The following is a 20,490-nucleotide window of genomic DNA, read 5'->3' on the forward strand; positions in this document are numbered from 1 at the left end:
CGAACTTATTGATGATATTTTATTCTTATTTAGTTTTATATTCTTTTCTCAATGGAAACTCTTTTGGTTTTAGCATAGTGTTTTCAAAGTTTTTTTTTTTTATCGGGTCACAAGAAAACAATTTCGTGATATTATAAAAATAAAATATCGGTCTTTCCCAAAATGGACATCGCATTACCACTTTTTCAGAGATGTCGATAGAATATGTCAAAACACATTGATTGATGATACGGTATATTAATCATTCTCTTCTCTTTTTTTTCTTTTTGAAATCTCCTTTGGTGTTTCCAATTCAAAGTGAATAATCAACCTGTACAACAACATATATAAATATGTTATTACCTCTTCATGAGGATGTATTTAATACTTTTCTACAGTGTAAGTTAGAGTAAATAAATATATAAAAAAAATGGATATGTTGACTAAATATATATATACTCTTTTTCTATTATTCAAAAATCTCTTATACACAATGGAACTACTATCACTACTTTTCTTTTTCTTTTTCTTCTTCTTATATTCTCTATTTGATTATGCATCAACTCGTATTTATTTTTTTCTTCTGTCATCTATCCTTACAATATTTTTATTTCCTATTTTTTGCGACATCTTAGAAAGTTGTACCTTTTCACCTCCTTCATATCTTTCCACCAATCCAATTCGTTCCAATAAACTATATTTGAATCTCAGTGCATGTAGCTTTACCACTCCGCGTAAACGTGTTTTTTCTCAAAAGTAAATAAAAAAAAAAAGTCTACTCTTTTCTTTTTTTTTTCTTTTTCTTTTTCTTATTCATCATCTTTCACATCCATCGTTTATTCTACCCTAACTTTTGAATAGAACGACTCATTTAACCCCCTCTTCTTATTTAGCAAATACATACCTTTTACTTTTTATTCCTTTATTACAATGAGAGAAGTCATTTCTATTCACGTTGGTCAAGCTGGTGTCCAAATTGGTAACGCCTGTTGGGAACTCTACTGTTTGGAACACGGTATTCAACCTGATGGTCATATTCCTGAAGCTCAAAGTGCCGATGACAACTCTTTTGATACCTTCTTCAGTGAAACTAGCTCTGGAAAGCATGTTCCTCGTACCGTCATGGTTGATTTGGAACCTACCGTTGTTGATGAAGTTCGTACTGGTGGTTATAGACAACTTTTCCATCCTGGTAAGCTTTTTACTCCTTTTTTTTTTTCTCTTCATCTTCTCCTTAATTCTTATCATACTTATTGTTACTTTTTTTTTTTTTTTTTTTTGTGTAGAACAACTTATCACTGGTAAGGAAGATGCTGCTAACAACTATGCTCGTGGTCATTACACTGTGGGTAAGGAATTGGTTGACTCTGTTTTGGACCGCGTTCGCAAACTTGCCGACAACTGTACTGGTCTTCAAGGTTTCCTCGTTTTCCACTCCTTCGGTGGTGGTACTGGTTCTGGTTTTGGTGCTTTGCTTTTGGAACGTCTTTCTGTTGACTATGGCAAGAAGTCCAAGCTTGAATTCTCTGTCTACCCTGCTCCTCAAGTTTCCACTGCTGTTGTTGAACCTTACAACTCTATCTTGACCACTCATACTACTTTGGAACACTCTGATGTCTCTTTCATGGTTGACAATGAAGCTATCTATGATATTTGTCGTCGTAACTTGGATATTGAACGTCCCACTTACTCCAATCTCAACCGATTGATTGCTCAAGTCGTGTCCTCTATCACTGCTTCTCTTCGTTTCGATGGTTCCCTCAATGTTGATCTTAACGAATTCCAAACCAACTTGGTCCCTTACCCCCGTATCCATTTCCCCTTGGTCACTTATGCCCCTATCATCTCTGCTGCCAAGGCTTATCATGAACAACTCTCTGTTCAAGAAATCACTTCTGCTTGTTTCGAACCAAACAACCAAATGGTTAAGTGTGATCCTCGTCACGGCAAGTACATGTCCTGCTGTTTGTTGTATCGTGGTGATGTTGTCCCTAAGGATACCAATGTTGCTATCTCTACCATCAAGACCAAGCGTACCATCCAATTCGTTGACTGGTGAGACTCCTTTCTATTTTCTATTTCTTCTGTATATACTAATTTTTTTTTCATACTTTCTCTTTCTAAGGTGTCCTACTGGTTTCAAGGTTGGTATCAACTGCAAGGCCCCTACCTCTGTCAATGGTGGTGATCTTGCCAAGGTCAACCGAGGTAAGTTTGATTTCTTGTTTTTTTTTTTTTGTTTGTTTGTTTATGTCAACGTGCATTTGATGGGGGTATTTACTCATTTTTCTTTTATTCTTTCTTTCTATTTTTATAGCTGTAAGTTTTTTTTATCTGTCATCCCTTATAGTGTCATTACTAACCCAATTATTTTACTTTTGTCATTTCTTTTCTCTCTCTGTCTATCTTCTTTATCTTCATTCTTAGCTGTAAGTTGTTACTATTATATTTTTTTTTTATTCGTTTATCTGTCGAATCCTTTTTACTCACTTTTATCATTTTACCCCCCTTTTTTTTTTTCTATCTCTATCTGGACCCTACTTGTTTTCTTAACCTTATAGCTGTAAGTATAATCTAACCATTCTCCCTTCTTTTTTTTTGGATCTCTCATTGTTATGGGTAATTAATTATTTTTAATTTTTGTTGATTATAATAGGTATGTTGTCCAACACCACTGCCATCGCTGATGCCTGGAGCCGTCTTGACCACAAGTTCGATCTTATGTATGCCAAGCGTGCCTTTGTCCACTGGTATGTCGGTGAAGGTATGGAAGAAGGTGAATTCTCTGAAGCCCGTGAAGATTTGGCTGCCCTTGAAAAGGATTACGAAGAAGTTGGATCTGACTCTTTGGGTGATTCTGAAATCGAAAACGACGAAGACTATTAGCTTAGCTCCTTATGATTTATTATATTTCTCTCTCTGTCGATATATGTCCCTTCTTTTGTCGATATTGATGATTCAATAAAAAATATATTTTTTTGTTATAATCTTTTTTTTTTTTTTTTTTTTTTTTGAATCAATGTGCTGTGATGATACGCGATGGTGATTGAATGATGTCGCAATAAGTACTGGATATTAGTTCACCCAAGTTAATACTAGAAAATGTCTTTACATTCGTCTTTTAATTTTCCCATTCTAACCATCACCGTCATTACTACTAGCTATTGTTATTCCTCCACCTGACATTATAGATCTATAAATATTGTACGACTGTCATCAGTACACAAATTTTCATCACTCATTATTTATGCATTGTTGTATCGTTCATCAAACATATGCGCATCGTCAACCACTCCAAGAAATAATTCCAAACATCAGCCAGATAACAAACAAAGCCAATTCTTTGTTCTTTCTGTTTTTATATATATAAAATATAAGATATCAAGCTTTTATAGTCATCCATAAAATCGACCTTTTTTCATATTTACGAATGAAATCAAATGTTGTAATATAAAATCAATCAAAATCATCCATAAAACATTCTAACAAAAAAAAAAAAAAAAGAAGATCATCTTTATCAGAACAATCCAGCAGATTCCAAAAAAGCGTTTATTCAATATATGAAAAAGGTTCAAACTATCTACATAAATAAAAAATTAAAACTAATTAATAGAGATCGATTTGAATTCATGATCAACAAAGGAACCATGGAAGGTAGTAGCAGTAAAATCACCAATATGACAGCGAGCCAATTCCTTCATTGTAGAGGCATCCAATACCAATAAAAAACAATATTTCGTCCGCCGATCAGTATTGATGACATTCACAAAACTAAGTAAGACTCCATCATCTTCTGATCGTTGATGGTTGTCATGTGGTCGAGGGACAAAGATAGGTTCTGAACAGATATAATCCATGCCTTGAAAAATCCATGTTTGTTTTGTCTCCAGATCCATCTTGACCAAGTTGTACCGTTCCCCTTCTTCATGTGTGGCAGATATTAATTGATTTCCATATACGTAGCGATAAGGTTTGGTGATGTATGCTTGATTGAATCGTAAGAATTCCACATTGGTCAACAACGTGGTATATGAGACCGAATCCATTGACTGAAGATCCACTCTGTATCGTCGTAATTCTCCAAACGATGATTGTCGTAAAGGAGGAAGGTTAAATCCATGATGTTTTGTTTGCTTTAGTTTGGTGTATGCATTACATTTGTCTTGACGTTGTTTCTGTGCGCCATCTTTCCATAGATTACTTTGAAGAACGTCATATGATGTCGGAGGTGTTGGTGGATAAATAGAATGATTATTGTAAGATGATTGATGAATGTCAGAAGGAAGAGGGTGTCCAAAGGTGTGTAGTTGATGCATAATATCACCATCAGGAAACGCTGTACAATCCAGATTCAATACGGTACCATTATCATCCATTTCTTCCCAACCATTGCTTACATGAAAAGTAAAAAATGAGTCAACAGGAAGACTAGCAATATGACCAAGACCTGGACGTCGACTGATGACATGAAGATAAGTTGGAGATGATGAATTCCATTCCAATCCACTAAGTACAGATCCACTAACTATAAAATCCAATCCATAGTTTCGAAAATAGAGAGGTGCTTCAGGTATGATGATATAGTTCTTTGTTAACCAAAAAGAATGGATATAACAAGGTCGAATAGGAGTTCGTTTGGGATCCAGACGATGTGTGATTTTTGCAAGGATAGTAACTTGAGAAGATGGTGTTGTACAAAATACTGTAAGTGTTGGCGTTGGAGCGATTTTCAAAGTAAAATTAAAAATTTCTTTTGTTTCTGGATCATGTTGATGATGTGCTGCGGAAAGTTCACCTTTCAATTGTGGATGAATTTCAGTATACTTATAAAGAAGTTCAGGTTCTAATTGGATAAAAAGAAAAAATACAAAAAAAAAAAAAAAAACAATCAATCAAGATGCTATGTAATATAGAAATAGTTTACCTAGACTGTCAGCATGAATCTTTTGTAATAAATTGGCATCTGTTTTCGTGACCAAAGTAGGATTAGACATCGATATTGATTTAGGTAACGAGTAATTAGGAGTAGGCGTAACACCAACCATGGCTGAGGAAGGATCTAGCCGATGACCCATCATAGTTGTTGTCTGAGATTGAAGAGTAAATAAGATGAAGCGTCGAAAAAAGCTTTTAAATAGTGTCCAGGTAGATGATGTAAAAGACACATGTCCAAAGAAGGCAGTTGTTTTCCCTTGACGAATCAGCTCTTCCGCTTTTGATGACAAATGACGTGAGTTATAACGTACTCTTTGAGTTGTTGCTGATATTTGAAATCGATGAAGAAATGGCATACCATCAAAAGCATGACGAATAATGGTGATATCTCCAGTAGTTGAGTTGTCATTTTGGTCCTTTAGAATAAATCGACCAGGTCCTAAATAGGAATAATATGAGTTATAGATATTCATTATACATTTATTTATTTTTATTACACTTACCGATTCGATAAAGTATTCCATTGAGCCAGTTGGGTAATGTACCTTGAATTGGTAACCAGACAGGATGATTGACTTCAGGTGTATTTGAAAATTCTGTAGATTGGAATATAGCCCTAGTGTTGAGAGCAATTGAGTAATGTGATAACCAAATCCATAGTTTTCCAAAGATAGCCACAATGATAGTAAAAAGAAATACAAGATAAATCATGGGAAAAAAAAAATAGTCGAGTAAAAAAAAAAAAAAAAAAAGATGAGAAAAGGAAAAGAGGAAGATGATCTTTTCTACACTTTATTCAATAATAATTGACGGAATTCAAAGAATAAGATTGCGCAAAAATAGGAAATAAAATATCGTAAGGATAGAAAATAAATGACAGAAAAAAAAAAATATAATTGTCGCATTAATCAAATAGAGAATATAAGAAAATAGATATCATGAAAAAAAGAATAATCAAAAAAAAGAAAAAAAGGAAATCCACCAATTGAGTTCACCAAGTTAACATATAGAAAAAAAAAATAAAAAATGAGTAATACTTATCCAGATAAAAATATTTCACTAGCTTACCATTTAAGTGTAACGTGATCACCGTACCGCTACGGTGAAAGTGGGTAACTTGGCGATAACCAACCCGGAATTTGTTGAATAAAAAAAAAAGAAAAGGCAGACCGTAACCACGCAGATGCGCATTAGCGACCACGGTCAAGCCCAAAAACAAAAAAGAGGTAGATCAATGGAGAAACAGACAAAGATGCTTGAACTATTAAAGAGTACTTGTATAGAAAAAGGCAGATCAAAGAAAAAGGAAGACAGACAAAAAAGGAAGCAGGTAGGCCAAAAAGATGAATATAATGTAAAGAAATAAAAAAAAAAAGTTAAATCAAAGGGATCCATTTATAAGAAAATGAATCATCCGTGTAATTATGAGCTAATTTTAGTTAATAAAATTATGAGACAAGATGTAAGCGAGTTTTATCATCTTTCTTTTTTAAAATATTAGCAACATTTCTATCTTTATATTGTATCTAATTCATCATCTTTTTTTTAGTATTAACAACATTTCTCTCTTTCTATTGTATGTAATTTATCATCTACTTTATTATTTTTAGTATCTACTTCATCATTTTTTTTTTTAGTATTAACAACATTTCTCTCTTTCTATTGTATTTAATTTATCATTTGTCTTTTTTAGTATCTACTTTATTATTTTTAGTATCTACTTCATCATTTTTTTTAGTGTTAGCAACATTTCTCTCTTTCTATTGTATTTAATTTATCATCTATTTTATTATTTTTAGTATCTACTTCATCATTTTTTTTTTAGTGTTAGCAACATTTCTCTCTTTATAATAAAGTTAATTATATAAATGTTCACATTAAGTTCTATTATTACAATATCCATGTACTAAGTGATACGTGATACTGACTTGTTTTTGTCGTGTTTTAGTTTAATGACCAGATTTCTTTTTCTTAGTTGTTCTATTTTAAATGATAGTATGATTGTGCACAGCATACTTATTATTGCCATTTTTTAATTTCCCTTGATGTGATGAATCATCATTATTATATTGATTTATCATGTTGGCTGATAAAAGAGTGTTTTGACATTTTTCAAAGAAAAAAAGAAAAGAAAAAGAAAATGTTGTTCTGTCAGAAGGTAGCTAGAATGAAGTATTTTGTATTTTATCAGAAATTTGTACAGTGATTGACGACAATGTTTCATCATCCATCATACAATCATACAATCATCCAACATATAATCATCCATTATCACATATCATCCATCATACAGTCATCCATTATCCATCCTGTAATCATCCAATATACAATCATCCGTTATCACATATCATCAATCATGAATCATCGATCATGAATCATCAATCAATTGATACCTAAAAAAGAATGGACAACACCCAAAGCTGCTAAAAATATGAAAAGCCTATGTTACTTTTATTTTGTGTCTTTTATTTTTAATAAACAAGTTATCATCAATATGTTATGTGTTTTTAATGTACTCTACCGCCATCTCTGGAGCGATATCTGAAAAAGTGGTAATGCGCCATTCATTTTGGGAAAGTACGATATTTTATTTGATAACATCACGAAAAGCATTTTCTTGTGACCCGACAAAAAACCTTGAAAACACTATATAAAATCTCAATTTTCATTATTCCTTTTTTTTGCCCCTGACTTTTTCTGCCCCTGGTCCCTTTTTTTTCCGCCCATCGATAATCCCTTTGTCAAGATCAACCTTATACCATCAACAAACAAGTTTGAATTTTTTTTTTATTGTTTACCGATTCTAACCATAGCTATTCTAATCCTACTAAATCTAAATCAGTTGTACACGATCCTCTTTGAGATATTGTTGAATGGCTTGATATCGAATAATATAGGTCCCACCCTTTTCAAGTTCAGTAGTCTCGGTTGAATCATTTCTAAATAATCTAATCTTTAGTTTCTCTCTAACTTTTTCTGATCTTCTTTTCTTTTCTTTTTTTTTTTTTATTCACTTACACATTCCAATGAATTTCGCCAATGTCATCTAATACTTTGCAAAACACAGGTGCTTCAAGATTCGCCGAGACAACTAAGAAATTGATATATCAATCAATATAATATATAAATAATGAATAATATAAATATTTACCCATATCTAATTCTGCTGTCTTTTCGTCTTGTTTATGCTGTGCCACGGGAAGATGATGTAAAAATGATTCGTGATTATGTGATTCTACTAGTTCTTGGTACCTATAGAAAAATAGATTATAAATGAAAGGATCAATATATACCAAGTATGATTTTTTTTTTTACCTTCGCGCATAAACAATTTCTTGTGAGGACATGATTTCTGTATAATCAGGGTTTCGTAATAGTTCCAAGGTATATTTTTCAATCTATATCAAAAGAAGACCAGCATTAGTAATTTTTAATATGATTTGTATATAATATTCTTATTTACTTTGAATAAACGTGTCCGTAAGTAACTTTTCACCAAATACCGTATTCGTTCCATTTCAGTTTGATATAACATGGACATAAATTTGTTTTCTATACTTGAAGCCATTTCATCTGTTACTAGGCCAGACTTTCAAAGAAAAAAAAAAGAAAAATGAGTAAACTAACATTTAAAATTGATATATTTTTTTTTTTAATAATACCTGCTCTTCAAGCGAATCGATGAGATTGTCTATAAGATGTTTTTGGTAAGGGAGTAGTTCAGGTGCATTACGTTCGTTCATCCAAACACGTGTCAGGATAGTGACACTATCATCGTTGGAGTCAGTAATATGTGCATAAAGAGAGGTATCATTAGTACTATCAAAGGATAATTCAGGAGCTAAGTTTCGTATATCAAAAGAAGACATTGAAAAAAAAAAGAAAGGAGCAGACACGCCCAAAAAAAAACACGGCCCAAAAAAAAAAAATGGAATTGAATGACCGACTAGTGCTTGCTCAAACTGAATTGAGTGCCTGAAAATCAAATATTAATAAAAGTAAGGTTTCCCATTATTGAAACATCTCCTATCTGATGGCATGTTCGATATTAACATTTTTTTAATAAACAAATATCATTCAACATCATGTACTGAGCTCTTTGATCAATCTAGTTCAACACACACACACACAAAAAAAAAGGGGGAAGCATGACACACATATAATGTATTGTTTATTTTGACATCTACTGCGAAATTCAAGTGATGAGCTGAGAGCCAAAAAATTCTTTTTTTAGAATCAAAAAAAAAAAATTGAAAATAGCACTGTTTCCCTTTCTTTTCTTTTCTTTTCTTTCTTTTCTTTACGTCTATCTTAGAAAGCCTTTACCATGACGGATTTCTTCAATCGTCTTGGAAGGAAAAACCTTAAACTATCTGAACCTCCTCCGTCTTCTAATACGCGAGATATTCCTCATGCTGCCACTTTTACGAAACAAAGATCCTCTACTTCGAAACTACTTTCTATGCCAAGATCTCAAACAAGTAATACATAAAAAAAAAAAAAAAAGAGAACAAATGAATGTCCTGTAAAGAAACTAACTTTTTATTTTTTTTTATTATACTTTCTTACAAGTGAACTATCTTCCAAACTCTAAACAATCCAATAACCGTACACGCCGTACTTCAACCGAAACTAACAACAATAATAAGACATCCAGTTTAACTGACCCTACTATCCGGGTACTACCTTCGGAAATCGAAATCGATGAACTTTTTGACCAAATGCTGGTATGTAGGACAAGAAACAATGCGTAGTGATGAACAATAGATCCTGAGAGTAGTACTAACTGACTTTTTGGTCACGGCAATTGAACATTTTTTTTTTTATTCATTAGGAACGAAGAGGAATACATGATGAACGAATATTACAAACTATGAAAGGTTGGTCTAGTGAAAAGAAATGGTTAATGGTCAATCAAGATACCCAAGCTGAATTATTAGCTGCCAATCATCTTCAACCTATCGCTTCATCAACAACACTTAACAACATTGCTACTATCATTGAAAACGATTCTGATCATACACAACAACAACAATCTTATTTCATCAGCATATTGGCCGAAAAAGCGGAAAAGGTTCGGTCAACTTTAGATAAATCTACTGGAAATCGACATCAACAACATCAACCGTCGAAACACTTGCCATCTTTACAACAAACGTTATCATCCAATACAAGCAAAAGTGGTGCTATCTCTCTTTGTCCTTCTACCAGTAGTAATACAACAACTAGTTTGGGTAGTTCATCCTTTTCCTTATCTATGCAACAAGATCACTTTGAAGATCACAATTCACCTGAACATTTTATTCGAAAATTCATGGAAACTCACCTCCGTGGTGTTACTGTATCGGATGCAAGTAATCTTGAAGTTAGTCTTCGTACTCGACCAATTACGTAAGTTACGAACTGAAACAAATTTCTATTGATTTCTGACTAATTTTTTTTATACAACTTGTAGCTGGCTTGTCAAGTTCATCGATCTGAAAGGTTTACACGTGCTGATCACATGCCTTGGTCAAATCAATCATCAGACTGATAGGTAAGCTCAACATAAGAAATGTACTTTGATACTGGGTACTTATATACATTTTATTTATATGTAGACCTGACAAAAAAGCATTAGATATTGAAATTGAAATCATCAAATGTATCAAAGCTCTCGTCAATACAAAGGTATGATTTATAAAAGAAGAATACAGTAGAATGATAGAAAACTGATGGTTAATTATTCATTATCTACTAGCTCGGTGGGAAAGAAACAACTAGTCATCCAAAATATATACATACCATTGTATTCTCATTATTATGTCCTCATTGGCAAACTCGAAAACTCGTATGTGAAATCCTGGCTTTTATATGTTACTACTCTAATGGTGATAACGATAGTGGAACAGATGAAAACTCCCATGATGGTCATCAACAGGTGATGAAAGGGTTTGAACTACTTAAGCAGCATACAAAGGACATGGGACTTTTCGATACTTGGCTCAAGCAATTTGAATCCACTTTAGATGGTCGAGGTCGTATGGGATCTTTGGTTGGTGCCCATGATGATCTGAAAAAACTAGGTGTTTCGAATGGTCCTGATAAACATTTAATGGAATATGCGGTAATTTTCTTTTTTTTTTTTTTTAAAAAAAAAAAAAAAGAAAAAAGAAGAGAAAAAGTGATTATTTTTTTACTTATGAGATTATTGTATTGTAGGTGTCAAATATGTTATTGATCAATGCTCTTACAAAAGTACCCAAAATACCATCTCAACGTATTCTACTTCGAAACCAATTGAATGCGTCTGGTATGGAAACCAAGATCCTACCGAAACTTCACTCTATGGATTTCGATCATCTCAAGTATCAAGTGGAGTCGTATGAAGATGCTGCTGAAAACGATTTGGATGCTGCATTTGGAGATGAAATTCAACTTTATGCCAACATCAACGATCCTAACAAGCTTTTAGAACAACTTGTTAGCCATACTACCATCTCGCCAAAGTCAATGGAGCATCTTTTGGGTATACTTAGAAGTATGTTACTGATCAGGGGTCATCCGGAAACAATGTAAGCTTAGTATTCACCAAGTTAGGAAAAAGGGAGAGTAATTAACCTTTCCGTATTACTTATTTTAGGGCACATTATTATCAAATCATACATGTTTTAGTTGGACAAATTGTGATGAATCGTCGGATTACTGTGGATGATCAAGACTTTACAACTACATTTGGAGTTTCGGTGGGTAATTTGATTCAACGCTTTAGTGATTTGGATCGACTTGAACGATTAGAAAAAGAAGCCCTCCATCATGAAGCCAAGACTTCTCGACTGATGAATGAAAATCTGGAACTCAAACTGGAAATTCAACAATTGAAACAACTTTTTAAGGATGGACAAGTGAAACAACAACCACGTCGAAGTAAGTCTATACTATCTTTTTTTTTTCTAAAAAAAAAAAACAACAACAACACATTATATTCATGACGACTTTATATTACTTTTTTTTTTCTATTAGGGTCGCTGGATTTGGAAAAGGAAAACGAATCTTTACGAACCTTGGTTAGGACATCAAAGAACACCATGTTTATGCTGGAGAAAAGAGTATCAGAACTGACTGAAATGATGGACAAGGAGAATAGTGATGCTGATAGTACTGGAAACGGACCTGCACGTATAATAGTTGGATCGGAATGGAAAATGACAAGACGACAAGCTGCCGGTGGCTCTACTTTATCGTCATCGTCACCAGCAAATCTAGATAACGGTGATATGGAACAAGGAACTACAACTATTCGCAAATCTTCTTACCTCAATCAAGCTCACAAATCTTCAAGTGTCATGACTTCCAACTCTGAAGGTACAATAATAAATAGGCAAAATATAAATATAGATAGGTTTGATACTCATCTATTTCTTTTTTATGTTTTAGGATCATTATCTGATACATCTCCTCCTCCTCCTCCGCCACCACCGCCACCACCACCTCCATTTGTGCCAGGTATGACAAAGAAAATTGAAATATCAACGAGGACAAAAGATCTAATTTGATTTAACTTTTTCTGATTCAGGTATACCACCACCACCACCACCTCCTCCTCCTCCTACTGTTGTTGATGATGCCGCTGTGCAAGGTAGTGGAACCGAAAATAGTGAGAAAGGCAAAAATGATATCATCATATTTACTTGTCCTCTTTTTTTTTTACTAGGTTCATCTGTTAATGGAAATTCTTCTCCATCACCACCGCCACCGCCACCACCACCACCTCCTCCTCCTGCTACTGGATCAGCAATTTCAAAACAAATGCTACCTCCATCCATTATACCACCTGTACCGAGCGGTCCACTACGAAAAGAAATGAAAAATCAACCAGAATTGAAACTCAAGAATCTCCAATGGCAAAAGCTTGACTTGAAACATGTGGAAAAGACAGTCTGGTGTTTGAAAAATGATGATGATGATGACGAACTTGAATCCAAACTATCCAATGCTGGTATCTTTCAGCACATTGATGTCATGTTCCCAGCGAAAACCAATATCTCTTTTGATCGCAAACTGAAATCCATAACCGATGGCAAGAAAAATGCTATCAAATTCCTATCAGCAAACAAAAGTCGAAACTTAAGTAAGCAAATTGATACATAGAAAAAAAATAGGAAATAATTGAACTTACCTTTTTCTTTAATGTTATATTTAGATATTGCTGTTTTACCCAAATTCAAGCATTTTGAAGATTTTAAGTCTGTTAGGAAGAGTATCATGCAACTGGATGACGATGTTTGTACGGAAACTCTTTTGACAAATATGCTTACCTATGCACCTTCTCAAGAAGATGATTTGAAAACTATGGAGAAATACATCAATGCTACCACAGAAGAACAACAAGTTTTGGATATACCTGAACAATTTACTATTGAGGTAAAAAAAAAAAAAAAGAATGATCAATAATAGGCAAATGGAATGATAACCTATTGTATCCTTTTCATTAGATGATAAAATTGTACCGATACCCGGAACGTCTTCGTTTCATGTTATTCCGCATTCAATTTTGGGAAAAGTTTGATCACTTATCTACAGTAAGTTATCATAGTACCTTCATATTCATATGATATTTATATTTTTTTGTTATTGTAGAGCATGGAAACTATAGTGGATGTGTCTGACTCATTACGAAATTCAAAACCTTTGAAGGAATTACTCCATGTAAGTGAAATGAAAAAAAAGAAAAAATGAATAGCCATATCTTTATTTCTTAATCATCTTTATAATAGATCATTCTTTTGATGGGTAATTATATGAATGGTTCAAGTTTGCAAGGTGGCGCTTTTGGTATACGTATCTCTGGTTTAAATAAGGTAATTTCTTTTTTATTTTTTATTTTTAAGATTGATGATGATGAGTACTTACTTTTTTTTTATTTATTTATTTAGTTAATGGATACAAGAGCTTCTGATACAGCGTCTATGACACTACTCCATGTTCTGATTGGTACTGTGCGTCGTGAATTCCCTCATGTGTTGGAATTTATCAACGATCTTAAGGATGTTGGAAGTGCAGCAAGAAGTAAGTTCATGATGATATATAGAAGGAAGATGTGATGAACTTGACATAATTGACGCGTTTCTTTTAGTTATGGCTGACATGAATGATATTATTCAACAATATACTGACATGCGACAAACATTAAAACAGTTGGATCAGGAATTGATGACATATTGGACTGAAGACAAGATTGAATCATTGGATAAAGATGATCTCTTTGTACAAGTCATGAAAGAACACTATAAGGCAGCCAATGACCGGTTTGAAGTACTTGAAACATTCTATCTCAATATGGATGTCAAATGGAAGGATGCAATGATTTTTTATGGTGAAAATCCCAAGGTGATGCGACCAGATGACTTTTTCTCCATTTTTGCTCAATTTATTCATCATTGGAAGGTAAAAAAAAAAAAAAAAAATACTACCGTTGAATAGAAACTTATATACTGTATATAGGTGGCAGCCATTCAAGAGCAAAAATATAGTGAACGAAAAGAACGAGAAGAAAGAAAACATCAAGAACAAGCAAAGATGAAAGATACAAAGGGTAAAAAAGCGGATGGCAACAATGACAATGATGATGATGAAGAAGAAGAAGATGATGATGAAGAATCTGCTGGACCACAAACACCTGAAGAATCGGATGAAAATACGATGCTTGATAGTGGAGATCAAAAGGACAATCGACGAATGATGGATGATCTTTTGGATAGACTACGATCTGGGGAAAGTTTACATCGTACAAGACAACAACGACGGGCAAGAAGACGAGAACTGAATGTCAAGACATCCATGACAAGTTTAAGAGCTTCTAATTCAGCTACAACTTCTTCTTCATCTGATACTCCTTTGACTGATCAAGATAATGACATGGTGGTACCTTTATCTGCGGAAGATCTCCTTCGTAGTCTACAAAATGAATTCTGATGGATTATCTTTTTTTTGTTATTATTATTATTATTATTTTTATTATTATTATATATATATATATATATATTTATACATATCATATCCTATTCCTCATATAGTTGTACTTTATTACTTTATTAATATTATTATATTCTTTTTTTTTTTTGTTTATATACTTTTTTTCTCTTTATACTGTATACATAGTTTTGTTTTTATATTTATATATCCTTCAATAAAAGAATCCTCTATTTTATATCAAAATGTTTCTTTCCTTCCTAAAGTACCTTTCCTTCCTAAAAGGTACATACCGGACATTATTATGATTTCTATAGCAACTACTATTTATTATTTTTTTTTCTTTTCCGTATAATAGAATTCATTCCTTATTATATATCATCATTATGCCTAGCCCCCTCTTCATCAATCGTTAGTCTTCTGATGAATGAAAAATAGATTGCCCAAGTTGATGGATTGTTTGAGGAGTGATATAGGCAATCTTATCGAAAAAGGATATTTTAATCATCCGTTCTATTTTATGTATAAATATTTTTATCTTCTTTTTCCTTTTCATTTTTTTTTTTATTTTTATCTATTTCTTTCTAGCTGGATTGATTACTCTTTAACATGGTAAAAAAAAAAAAAAAAAAAAAAAAAAAAAAGAGACTAGATGATTTGAATGTAATGATCTTTTTTTTTTTTAATGATCAAGCTGTTAAAACAATACATCATGGGTTTAATAGCCATCTATTGTTTACAAACAATACGGATGGTGAAGGGAGATTCATTCCATGCTGGGTTGATACTACCGTCCATGGATCCTTTTTACATATTACCTTCAGGGTACGAACGTACCAAGCCAGGTACGATTTTACGATCACGTAAATTACCACGACATCCCGAGCAAACGCTTCCAGCCTTTCCACAAAACATCAGAGGAGCGTATCAATTATTGTATCGCACCACCGATGCACTTGGGCAACCGACAGCCACGGTAACGACACTGATGATCCCATTCAATGCCAATCCTAGAAAACTGGTGACCTATGCGGTGATTCAGGACAATGTATCGGCTGATTGTGCACCATCCTACATTCTACAAAAGGAATTTAACTCACGCGATATTTTACCACAATCAGAGGTCTTGTTCATGGATACGATGTTGGCGCGTGGATGGTACGTGAGCATGCCTGATTATCAAGGGCCCAAATCGATGTTTACCGTGGGCGAAATGGCAGGCAATGGGTTGTTGGATAGCATCCGGGCCGTCTTAGCCAGTCATGTTGAGACAGGGATCCGACCAGATGCGAAGATTCAGATGTGGGGTTATTCTGGGGGTGCATTGGCGACAGGATGGGCGGCCCAGTTACAGCCTAGGTATGCTCCAGAACTCAACATCATGAGTGCTGTCTTGGGAGGCACACCTGTGGACTTGAATGCTACGCTATATTCCGTCAATCAAGCGTTTTTTTCTGGTTTGGGATTTTCTGGCATCTTGGGTGTGGCAGCCCAGTATGATGATTTCGCTGCCTACGTTGATGCTATGTTGGTGCCTGAAAAAAAGCAAGCTTTTTACAAGGTACGTGAATTATGCTATGGTGATCTGGTAGGGAACTATACTATGCAAGACATCACCACGTATTTTGCCCATCCTGATTTTGCTCAGGCTTCTGTGGTGAAAAACATGTTGGCCAAAAGTGATATGGGTAATATAGATACTCCCACCATCCCTATTTTCGCCTACCATGCTGAGCATGATCCCATCGCTCCCTTTGAACTCACCGCCGCCGTCTATAAAAAGTGGTGTCAACAGGGCGCTCGCATCGAATTATTGACGGATCAAACACTAGATCATAGTAGACTGATTCTTGGGGGTGCCGCTGATGCCATTCTTTACTTGGAAAGACGATTTGCTGGTATTCCTCCTCGTCGTGGTTGTCCACATCGTTCTACTCGTGATGCTTCTCATGATCCTTTCACTTCCTTTGTCTACATGCGTGCTTTATGGGATATATTGAGAGCTGTTATAGGTAAAGCTCCTTTCCATATTCATAGGCAATGATACCCTCCCTTTTTTTATTATTGTGATTGTATAAATAAAAAAAAAAAAAACTTGTCTCATAATAGAATGGAAAGATTTATATAGTTTGGACGATATTTGAGAAATGAGGATTTCAAATATCGATGTTGTGTATAAAAATTTCTTTTTTATTTTATTTTATTTTATTTCATCACTTCTCTTTCGTCTTTATCTCACTTTTTTTTTTTTTTTTATCTGTCTATTATGTCCGACCTTTTTTTTTTTTTTTTAATAGAATGTTGGTGAATGCAATCAGTCTTCGTCTTTCCTCTTCTCTCCTCTTATATATTGAATGATTCAAAGCAAGACAGTCTATCTCTTCCTTTTTTTTTTTGTCTTGGTACCAAGTCGTGGAGATAGGATAAGTATCAAAAGTCAATCCTCATTCAAATATCAATCAACTTGTTTTTCTTTTTTTATCTTCCCATTAGCTCAAGTTTTCATTTCAGGAACTTCTTTATCAATAGAGGATTGGTTTATATAGATATATATATCAAACAAGGTACAAGAAGCAACATATGATACGGACAAGAACAAAGGATACTCTTTTTTTTTTTGGTTGACAAGATACGTAGTATGCGACTCTCTGTCATTCTCTGGAAAGTGTAGAAAGAAACGAACTATTTTTCATGTATTCATTGATTTCTTTTTCTCTCAATTTTTTTTTTTTTATATTTCTTTTATAGATAAATGATTTGATTCAATTTCAATATCACATGGACTAAATTGGTCTCCTGCAAATATCTGTCATTTATATGGTAAGTTATGTATATGATAGATATTTAATTTGCTATCGATTGTCATCCTTATTAATCATATTTTACTTCAGAACAATATGGGACTATGACTACAAACATCAACAATATTTTCTCTGAAGCCATGGAGCCACAAAGGACAACAGGATATATTGATTGGAATGAATACATAGAATAAATGGATATATAGTATATAGAAAGTTAGGCAGCTAGATAAAATATGAATGGTATATAGATAGAATAGATTGTATATATATATGTAGATAGATAGATAGGCAGATAGTGTCAGGATGAGTTGTGTATGGTATGTATATATAGGAATTAATAAAAAATATAGACATTTGTACCTGTTTTGTTTTTATAGGATCAGAAAGGGCAAGTACGAGCTAAAGAGAAAAAAAAATCCGTAATATGATAGATGTGGATGACAGTGTCATGAGGAATAATAACCAAACAAGAATAAAAAAAAAAAAAAAAAAAAAAAAAAAAAAAAACAACAACAACTCAAAGATGACATGGACAAATATCTTTATTTTGAGATGAGTACATATCAGTCAGAAAAAAAAAGAGAAGGAAAGTTCATCCTTATGTTCCTACAACTTGGGATTCGTACACAACGTGATATTGGAATTCCTGACCTTATCGAAATAGATATGATACACACATGACGCTAATATCGTTGGATACAATGAAACGTATAGATCATAAAAATAAAAAGAATAAACCAATGGATCATTTTATTGACATTTTCCAAAATGAGGACGGGTTGATTACACAAAGGACCCAAAAAAAAAAGATATACATAAATGAAAAGTGGTAATGAAAAAAAAAGGAAAGAGCTATAACACTACAATATGGGTAACAGAAAGGGGGGATGATCAACAAATAATATCGGTGGTTGGTGAAGTTGGATCATGTTCGGTTGATGATTTTTTATCCACTGAACATTCTTCTTCATCTAATAAATTTTGATTTGTTGATGATGTTGAAGTTGATGAAACCGCAGAAGGCGAAGATGAAAGAAGCCTATTCTGTTCCTGAGCTGTTTGTTGCTGGTATTGTTGCACACGAACTGCTAATGGTTGTTCATCGTCGTCATCCAGTTGGTCAGTTGAGGTGCCAGGAACATGAACAGTTGATGGTGATGGATCTTGAGGTCGAATGGATGGTGATTGTAATGATGATGAAGATGATGACATGGATGAAGATGTGGTGGTGGATGGTGTTTCAACTTCTTCCTGTTGTTGTTGTCCATTTCGTGCTTGTTCCTCATGTTCTGCGAGAGATAATCGGATAGCTTCCATCACCATCCATTCTTCTAAATCCATATTCATATCACGCACATTGGCCAAGTATTGATTGTATTCTGTAGATGCTGCTGATGAAGCTGAACGTCCAGGTCGTGTTACTGCCCGAAGTAAGTGACGTCCAGGTGAATTGGATGTTGTAAGAGAATTACGTCGTGAAGATCTTGTTGATGATGTTGTTGAAGGTTTATTCCAATGAGGTCGAATATGATCTAATTCATACGAAGATGAAAAAAAAGGATTAAGATTCATTTTCCTTATTATCACTATTTTTTTTTTTCATTTTATACCTATCAAAACGACATCCGGATGTTTATGACTGATACTTTTTCTACGAGGTTTTACACCATCACTAACACCAGAAGTAGTATGACGAGCACCAGTGGAAATGACAGGAGATGAGGATGTTGATAAGGAAGAAGAAGAAGAAAAGGATCGAAGTCGTTTTGGTTTTTCGCTCCAAGCAGGTGCAGTATAAGTTATACCATAATTTGATTCCAAACAAAAAGGGCATGTGGCAGGACTTGAGGGATCATCTGTGGGTCGATGAATTTGGATAAAACATTCAGTACATATGGGTTGATCACAACAACGAGAATAATTGATATTTGGTGGATAATACTATATTTAAAAAAAAATGAATACATTATTTTATAAAACATCATTTTCATCCCTTACCAAAAAACAAATAGGACATTCTACAGCATCATTGTATAACATGGCCTTTTGTGCTTTCATCTTGTCGGCATAAGAAGGTTCCTTTTCTACTGTTCGTTGCATCTTTTCACTTCGGTTAGAAGCACTACGAGGTCGTCCTTTTGTAACATGCGGTGTTGATAATGTTGATAATGAAGTAGAAGGTTGTAATTGGGGTAAATGAGAAATTGCTGTTACTTGTTCCGGGGCATCAGGTAGACCTTTATTTTGTCAATAATAAAATAATAATAAGAGAGAGAGTTCAATACAATAATACTAATAATAATATATTTACCTTTATAAAAAGGAGATAATTTTTTGGATAAAATGAGTTGTCGTAGGATTCTAGAGTCAAAGTCTTGTGGAGTGGTGGAATAAAGGCCATTTGGGAATACAGTACCAAAGTCAACTTGTTCTTGAGGTTTATTTTTGAAATGAATGGATTGTAAACTACTAGATCTTGAGGAAGCATCTTTTGACCCGTTTGCACCCATTTTTATTATTTTACTTTAATATAATAAAATAGAAGTTAAAAGAAGAAAAGAAAAAAAAAGGAAAAGAAGGATGCTGACCAGAAACAGTAGCAGAAAGAAAAAAAAAAAAGGAAAAAAAGGAAAAAAAAAAAAAAAAAAAGGAAGAAAGAGAAACAAGAAAAAGGAGGTGAACTTAAGTTGGCTGTATATGAATTTTTATAGGTGTGGCCGAAATCCATATTAGGCAAGCGAAGAAATAACAAAACTGTTTATATGTCAATCTTATCACACATCTCTGACATATATATATACTCTCATTGATTTCCCATAAA

At 33.7% G+C, this 20,490-nt stretch overlaps 7 protein-coding genes across 7 annotated transcripts; 4 read left to right on the forward strand and 3 right to left on the reverse strand.

Moving 5' to 3' along the window:
* Positions 1–791: 791 nt before the first annotated feature.
* Positions 792–2,966, forward strand: BX664DRAFT_340446 (tubulin alpha-3 chain). The gene is made up of 5 exons (XM_051546829.1): positions 792–1,171; positions 1,266–2,034; positions 2,105–2,187; positions 2,372–2,377; positions 2,636–2,966. Exons 1-5 carry the CDS (start codon positions 910–912, stop codon positions 2,863–2,865), a joined length of 1,350 nt encoding a protein of 449 aa, XP_051397008.1. The 5' UTR covers positions 792–909; the 3' UTR covers positions 2,866–2,966.
* Positions 2,967–3,508: 542 nt separating this feature from the next.
* On the reverse strand, positions 3,509–5,647 carry BX664DRAFT_380582 (carotenoid oxygenase). The gene is made up of 3 exons (XM_051548909.1): positions 5,418–5,647; positions 4,904–5,353; positions 3,509–4,822 (listed from the first exon to the last, which is right to left on the reverse strand). Exons 1-3 carry the CDS (start codon positions 5,623–5,625, stop codon positions 3,582–3,584), a joined length of 1,899 nt encoding a protein of 632 aa, XP_051397009.1. The 5' UTR covers positions 5,626–5,647; the 3' UTR covers positions 3,509–3,581.
* A 1,968-nt stretch (positions 5,648–7,615) lies between these two features.
* Positions 7,616–8,823, reverse strand: BX664DRAFT_361624 (uncharacterized protein). Its single transcript, XM_051548252.1, has 6 exons — positions 8,577–8,823; positions 8,378–8,503; positions 8,230–8,312; positions 8,066–8,166; positions 7,933–8,005; positions 7,616–7,853 (listed from the first exon to the last, which is right to left on the reverse strand). Exons 1-6 carry the CDS (start codon positions 8,781–8,783, stop codon positions 7,748–7,750), a joined length of 696 nt encoding a protein of 231 aa, XP_051397010.1. The 5' UTR covers positions 8,784–8,823; the 3' UTR covers positions 7,616–7,747.
* Positions 8,824–9,193: 370 nt separating this feature from the next.
* BX664DRAFT_361625 (uncharacterized protein) lies at positions 9,194–14,972 on the forward strand. The gene is made up of 19 exons (XM_051548253.1): positions 9,194–9,395; positions 9,487–9,641; positions 9,749–10,305; positions 10,370–10,450; positions 10,515–10,584; positions 10,655–11,020; positions 11,116–11,468; positions 11,537–11,820; positions 11,917–12,258; positions 12,331–12,399; positions 12,470–12,532; positions 12,608–13,024; positions 13,097–13,317; positions 13,389–13,475; positions 13,534–13,602; positions 13,671–13,754; positions 13,830–13,962; positions 14,030–14,340; positions 14,398–14,972. The coding sequence occupies exons 1-19, from the start codon at positions 9,242–9,244 to the stop codon at positions 14,866–14,868; spliced, it is 4,287 nt and encodes a 1,428-aa protein (XP_051397011.1). The 5' UTR covers positions 9,194–9,241; the 3' UTR covers positions 14,869–14,972.
* Positions 14,973–15,465: 493 nt separating this feature from the next.
* BX664DRAFT_302208 (secretory lipase family protein) lies at positions 15,466–16,909 on the forward strand (the record flags this gene model as incomplete). Its single annotated transcript, XM_051542418.1, has 2 exons — positions 15,466–15,477; positions 15,560–16,909. Exons 1-2 carry the CDS (start codon positions 15,475–15,477, stop codon positions 16,907–16,909), a joined length of 1,353 nt encoding a protein of 450 aa, XP_051397012.1. The 5' UTR covers positions 15,466–15,474.
* A 264-nt stretch (positions 16,910–17,173) lies between these two features.
* Positions 17,174–17,495, forward strand: BX664DRAFT_194522 (uncharacterized protein). Its single transcript, XM_051540085.1, has one exon. It carries the CDS (start codon positions 17,220–17,222, stop codon positions 17,409–17,411), a length of 192 nt encoding a protein of 63 aa, XP_051397013.1. The 5' UTR covers positions 17,174–17,219; the 3' UTR covers positions 17,412–17,495.
* Positions 17,496–18,405: 910 nt separating this feature from the next.
* BX664DRAFT_285516 (uncharacterized protein) lies at positions 18,406–20,276 on the reverse strand. Its single transcript, XM_051541673.1, has 4 exons — positions 19,981–20,276; positions 19,668–19,906; positions 19,280–19,610; positions 18,406–19,201 (listed from the first exon to the last, which is right to left on the reverse strand). The coding sequence occupies exons 1-4, from the start codon at positions 20,177–20,179 to the stop codon at positions 18,561–18,563; spliced, it is 1,410 nt and encodes a 469-aa protein (XP_051397014.1). The 5' UTR covers positions 20,180–20,276; the 3' UTR covers positions 18,406–18,560.
* Between the last annotated feature and the right edge of the window lie 214 nt (positions 20,277–20,490).

This window comes from Halteromyces radiatus (assembly GCF_025201355.1).
Source record: "Halteromyces radiatus strain CBS 162.75 chromosome Unknown BX664scaffold_8, whole genome shotgun sequence".
Classification (NCBI taxonomy): Eukaryota; Fungi; Mucoromycota; class Mucoromycetes; order Mucorales; family Cunninghamellaceae; genus Halteromyces; species Halteromyces radiatus.

Excerpts from the sequence above, each read along its gene's own strand:
- BX664DRAFT_340446 (XM_051546829.1), top strand. The coding sequence starts at position 910 with ATGAGAGAAGTCATTTCTATTCACGTTGGTCAAGCTGGTGTCCAAATT. Across the intron at positions 1,172-1,265 it reads TAGACAACTTTTCCATCCTG|AACAACTTATCACTGGTAAG; the intron begins GTAAGCTTTTTA and ends TTTTTTGTGTAG. Across the intron at positions 2,035-2,104 it reads ACCATCCAATTCGTTGACTG|GTGTCCTACTGGTTTCAAGG; the intron begins GTGAGACTCCTT and ends TCTCTTTCTAAG.
- BX664DRAFT_380582 (XM_051548909.1), bottom strand. The coding sequence starts at position 5,625 with ATGATTTATCTTGTATTTCTTTTTACTATCATTGTGGCTATCTTTGGA. Across the intron at positions 5,354-5,417 it reads TGGAATACTTTATCGAATCG|GACCTGGTCGATTTATTCTA; the intron begins GTAAGTGTAATA and ends ATTCCTATTTAG. Across the intron at positions 4,823-4,903 it reads GATTCATGCTGACAGTCTAG|AACCTGAACTTCTTTATAAG; the intron begins GTAAACTATTTC and ends TTATCCAATTAG.
- BX664DRAFT_361624 (XM_051548252.1), bottom strand. The coding sequence starts at position 8,783 with ATGTCTTCTTTTGATATACGAAACTTAGCTCCTGAATTATCCTTTGAT. Across the intron at positions 8,313-8,377 it reads TACGGACACGTTTATTCAAA|ATTGAAAAATATACCTTGGA; the intron begins GTAAATAAGAAT and ends CTTTTGATATAG. Across the intron at positions 8,006-8,065 it reads GACAGCAGAATTAGATATGG|TTGTCTCGGCGAATCTTGAA; the intron begins GTAAATATTTAT and ends TCAATTTCTTAG.
- BX664DRAFT_361625 (XM_051548253.1), top strand. The coding sequence starts at position 9,242 with ATGACGGATTTCTTCAATCGTCTTGGAAGGAAAAACCTTAAACTATCT. Across the intron at positions 9,396-9,486 it reads TATGCCAAGATCTCAAACAA|TGAACTATCTTCCAAACTCT; the intron begins GTAATACATAAA and ends CTTTCTTACAAG. Across the intron at positions 9,642-9,748 it reads AACTTTTTGACCAAATGCTG|GAACGAAGAGGAATACATGA; the intron begins GTATGTAGGACA and ends TTTATTCATTAG.
- BX664DRAFT_194522 (XM_051540085.1), top strand. The coding sequence starts at position 17,220 with ATGATTCAAAGCAAGACAGTCTATCTCTTCCTTTTTTTTTTTGTCTTG.
- BX664DRAFT_285516 (XM_051541673.1), bottom strand. The coding sequence starts at position 20,179 with ATGGGTGCAAACGGGTCAAAAGATGCTTCCTCAAGATCTAGTAGTTTA. Across the intron at positions 19,907-19,980 it reads ATTATCTCCTTTTTATAAAG|GTCTACCTGATGCCCCGGAA; the intron begins GTAAATATATTA and ends GACAAAATAAAG. Across the intron at positions 19,202-19,279 it reads TCCGGATGTCGTTTTGATAG|ATCATATTCGACCTCATTGG; the intron begins GTATAAAATGAA and ends CGTATGAATTAG.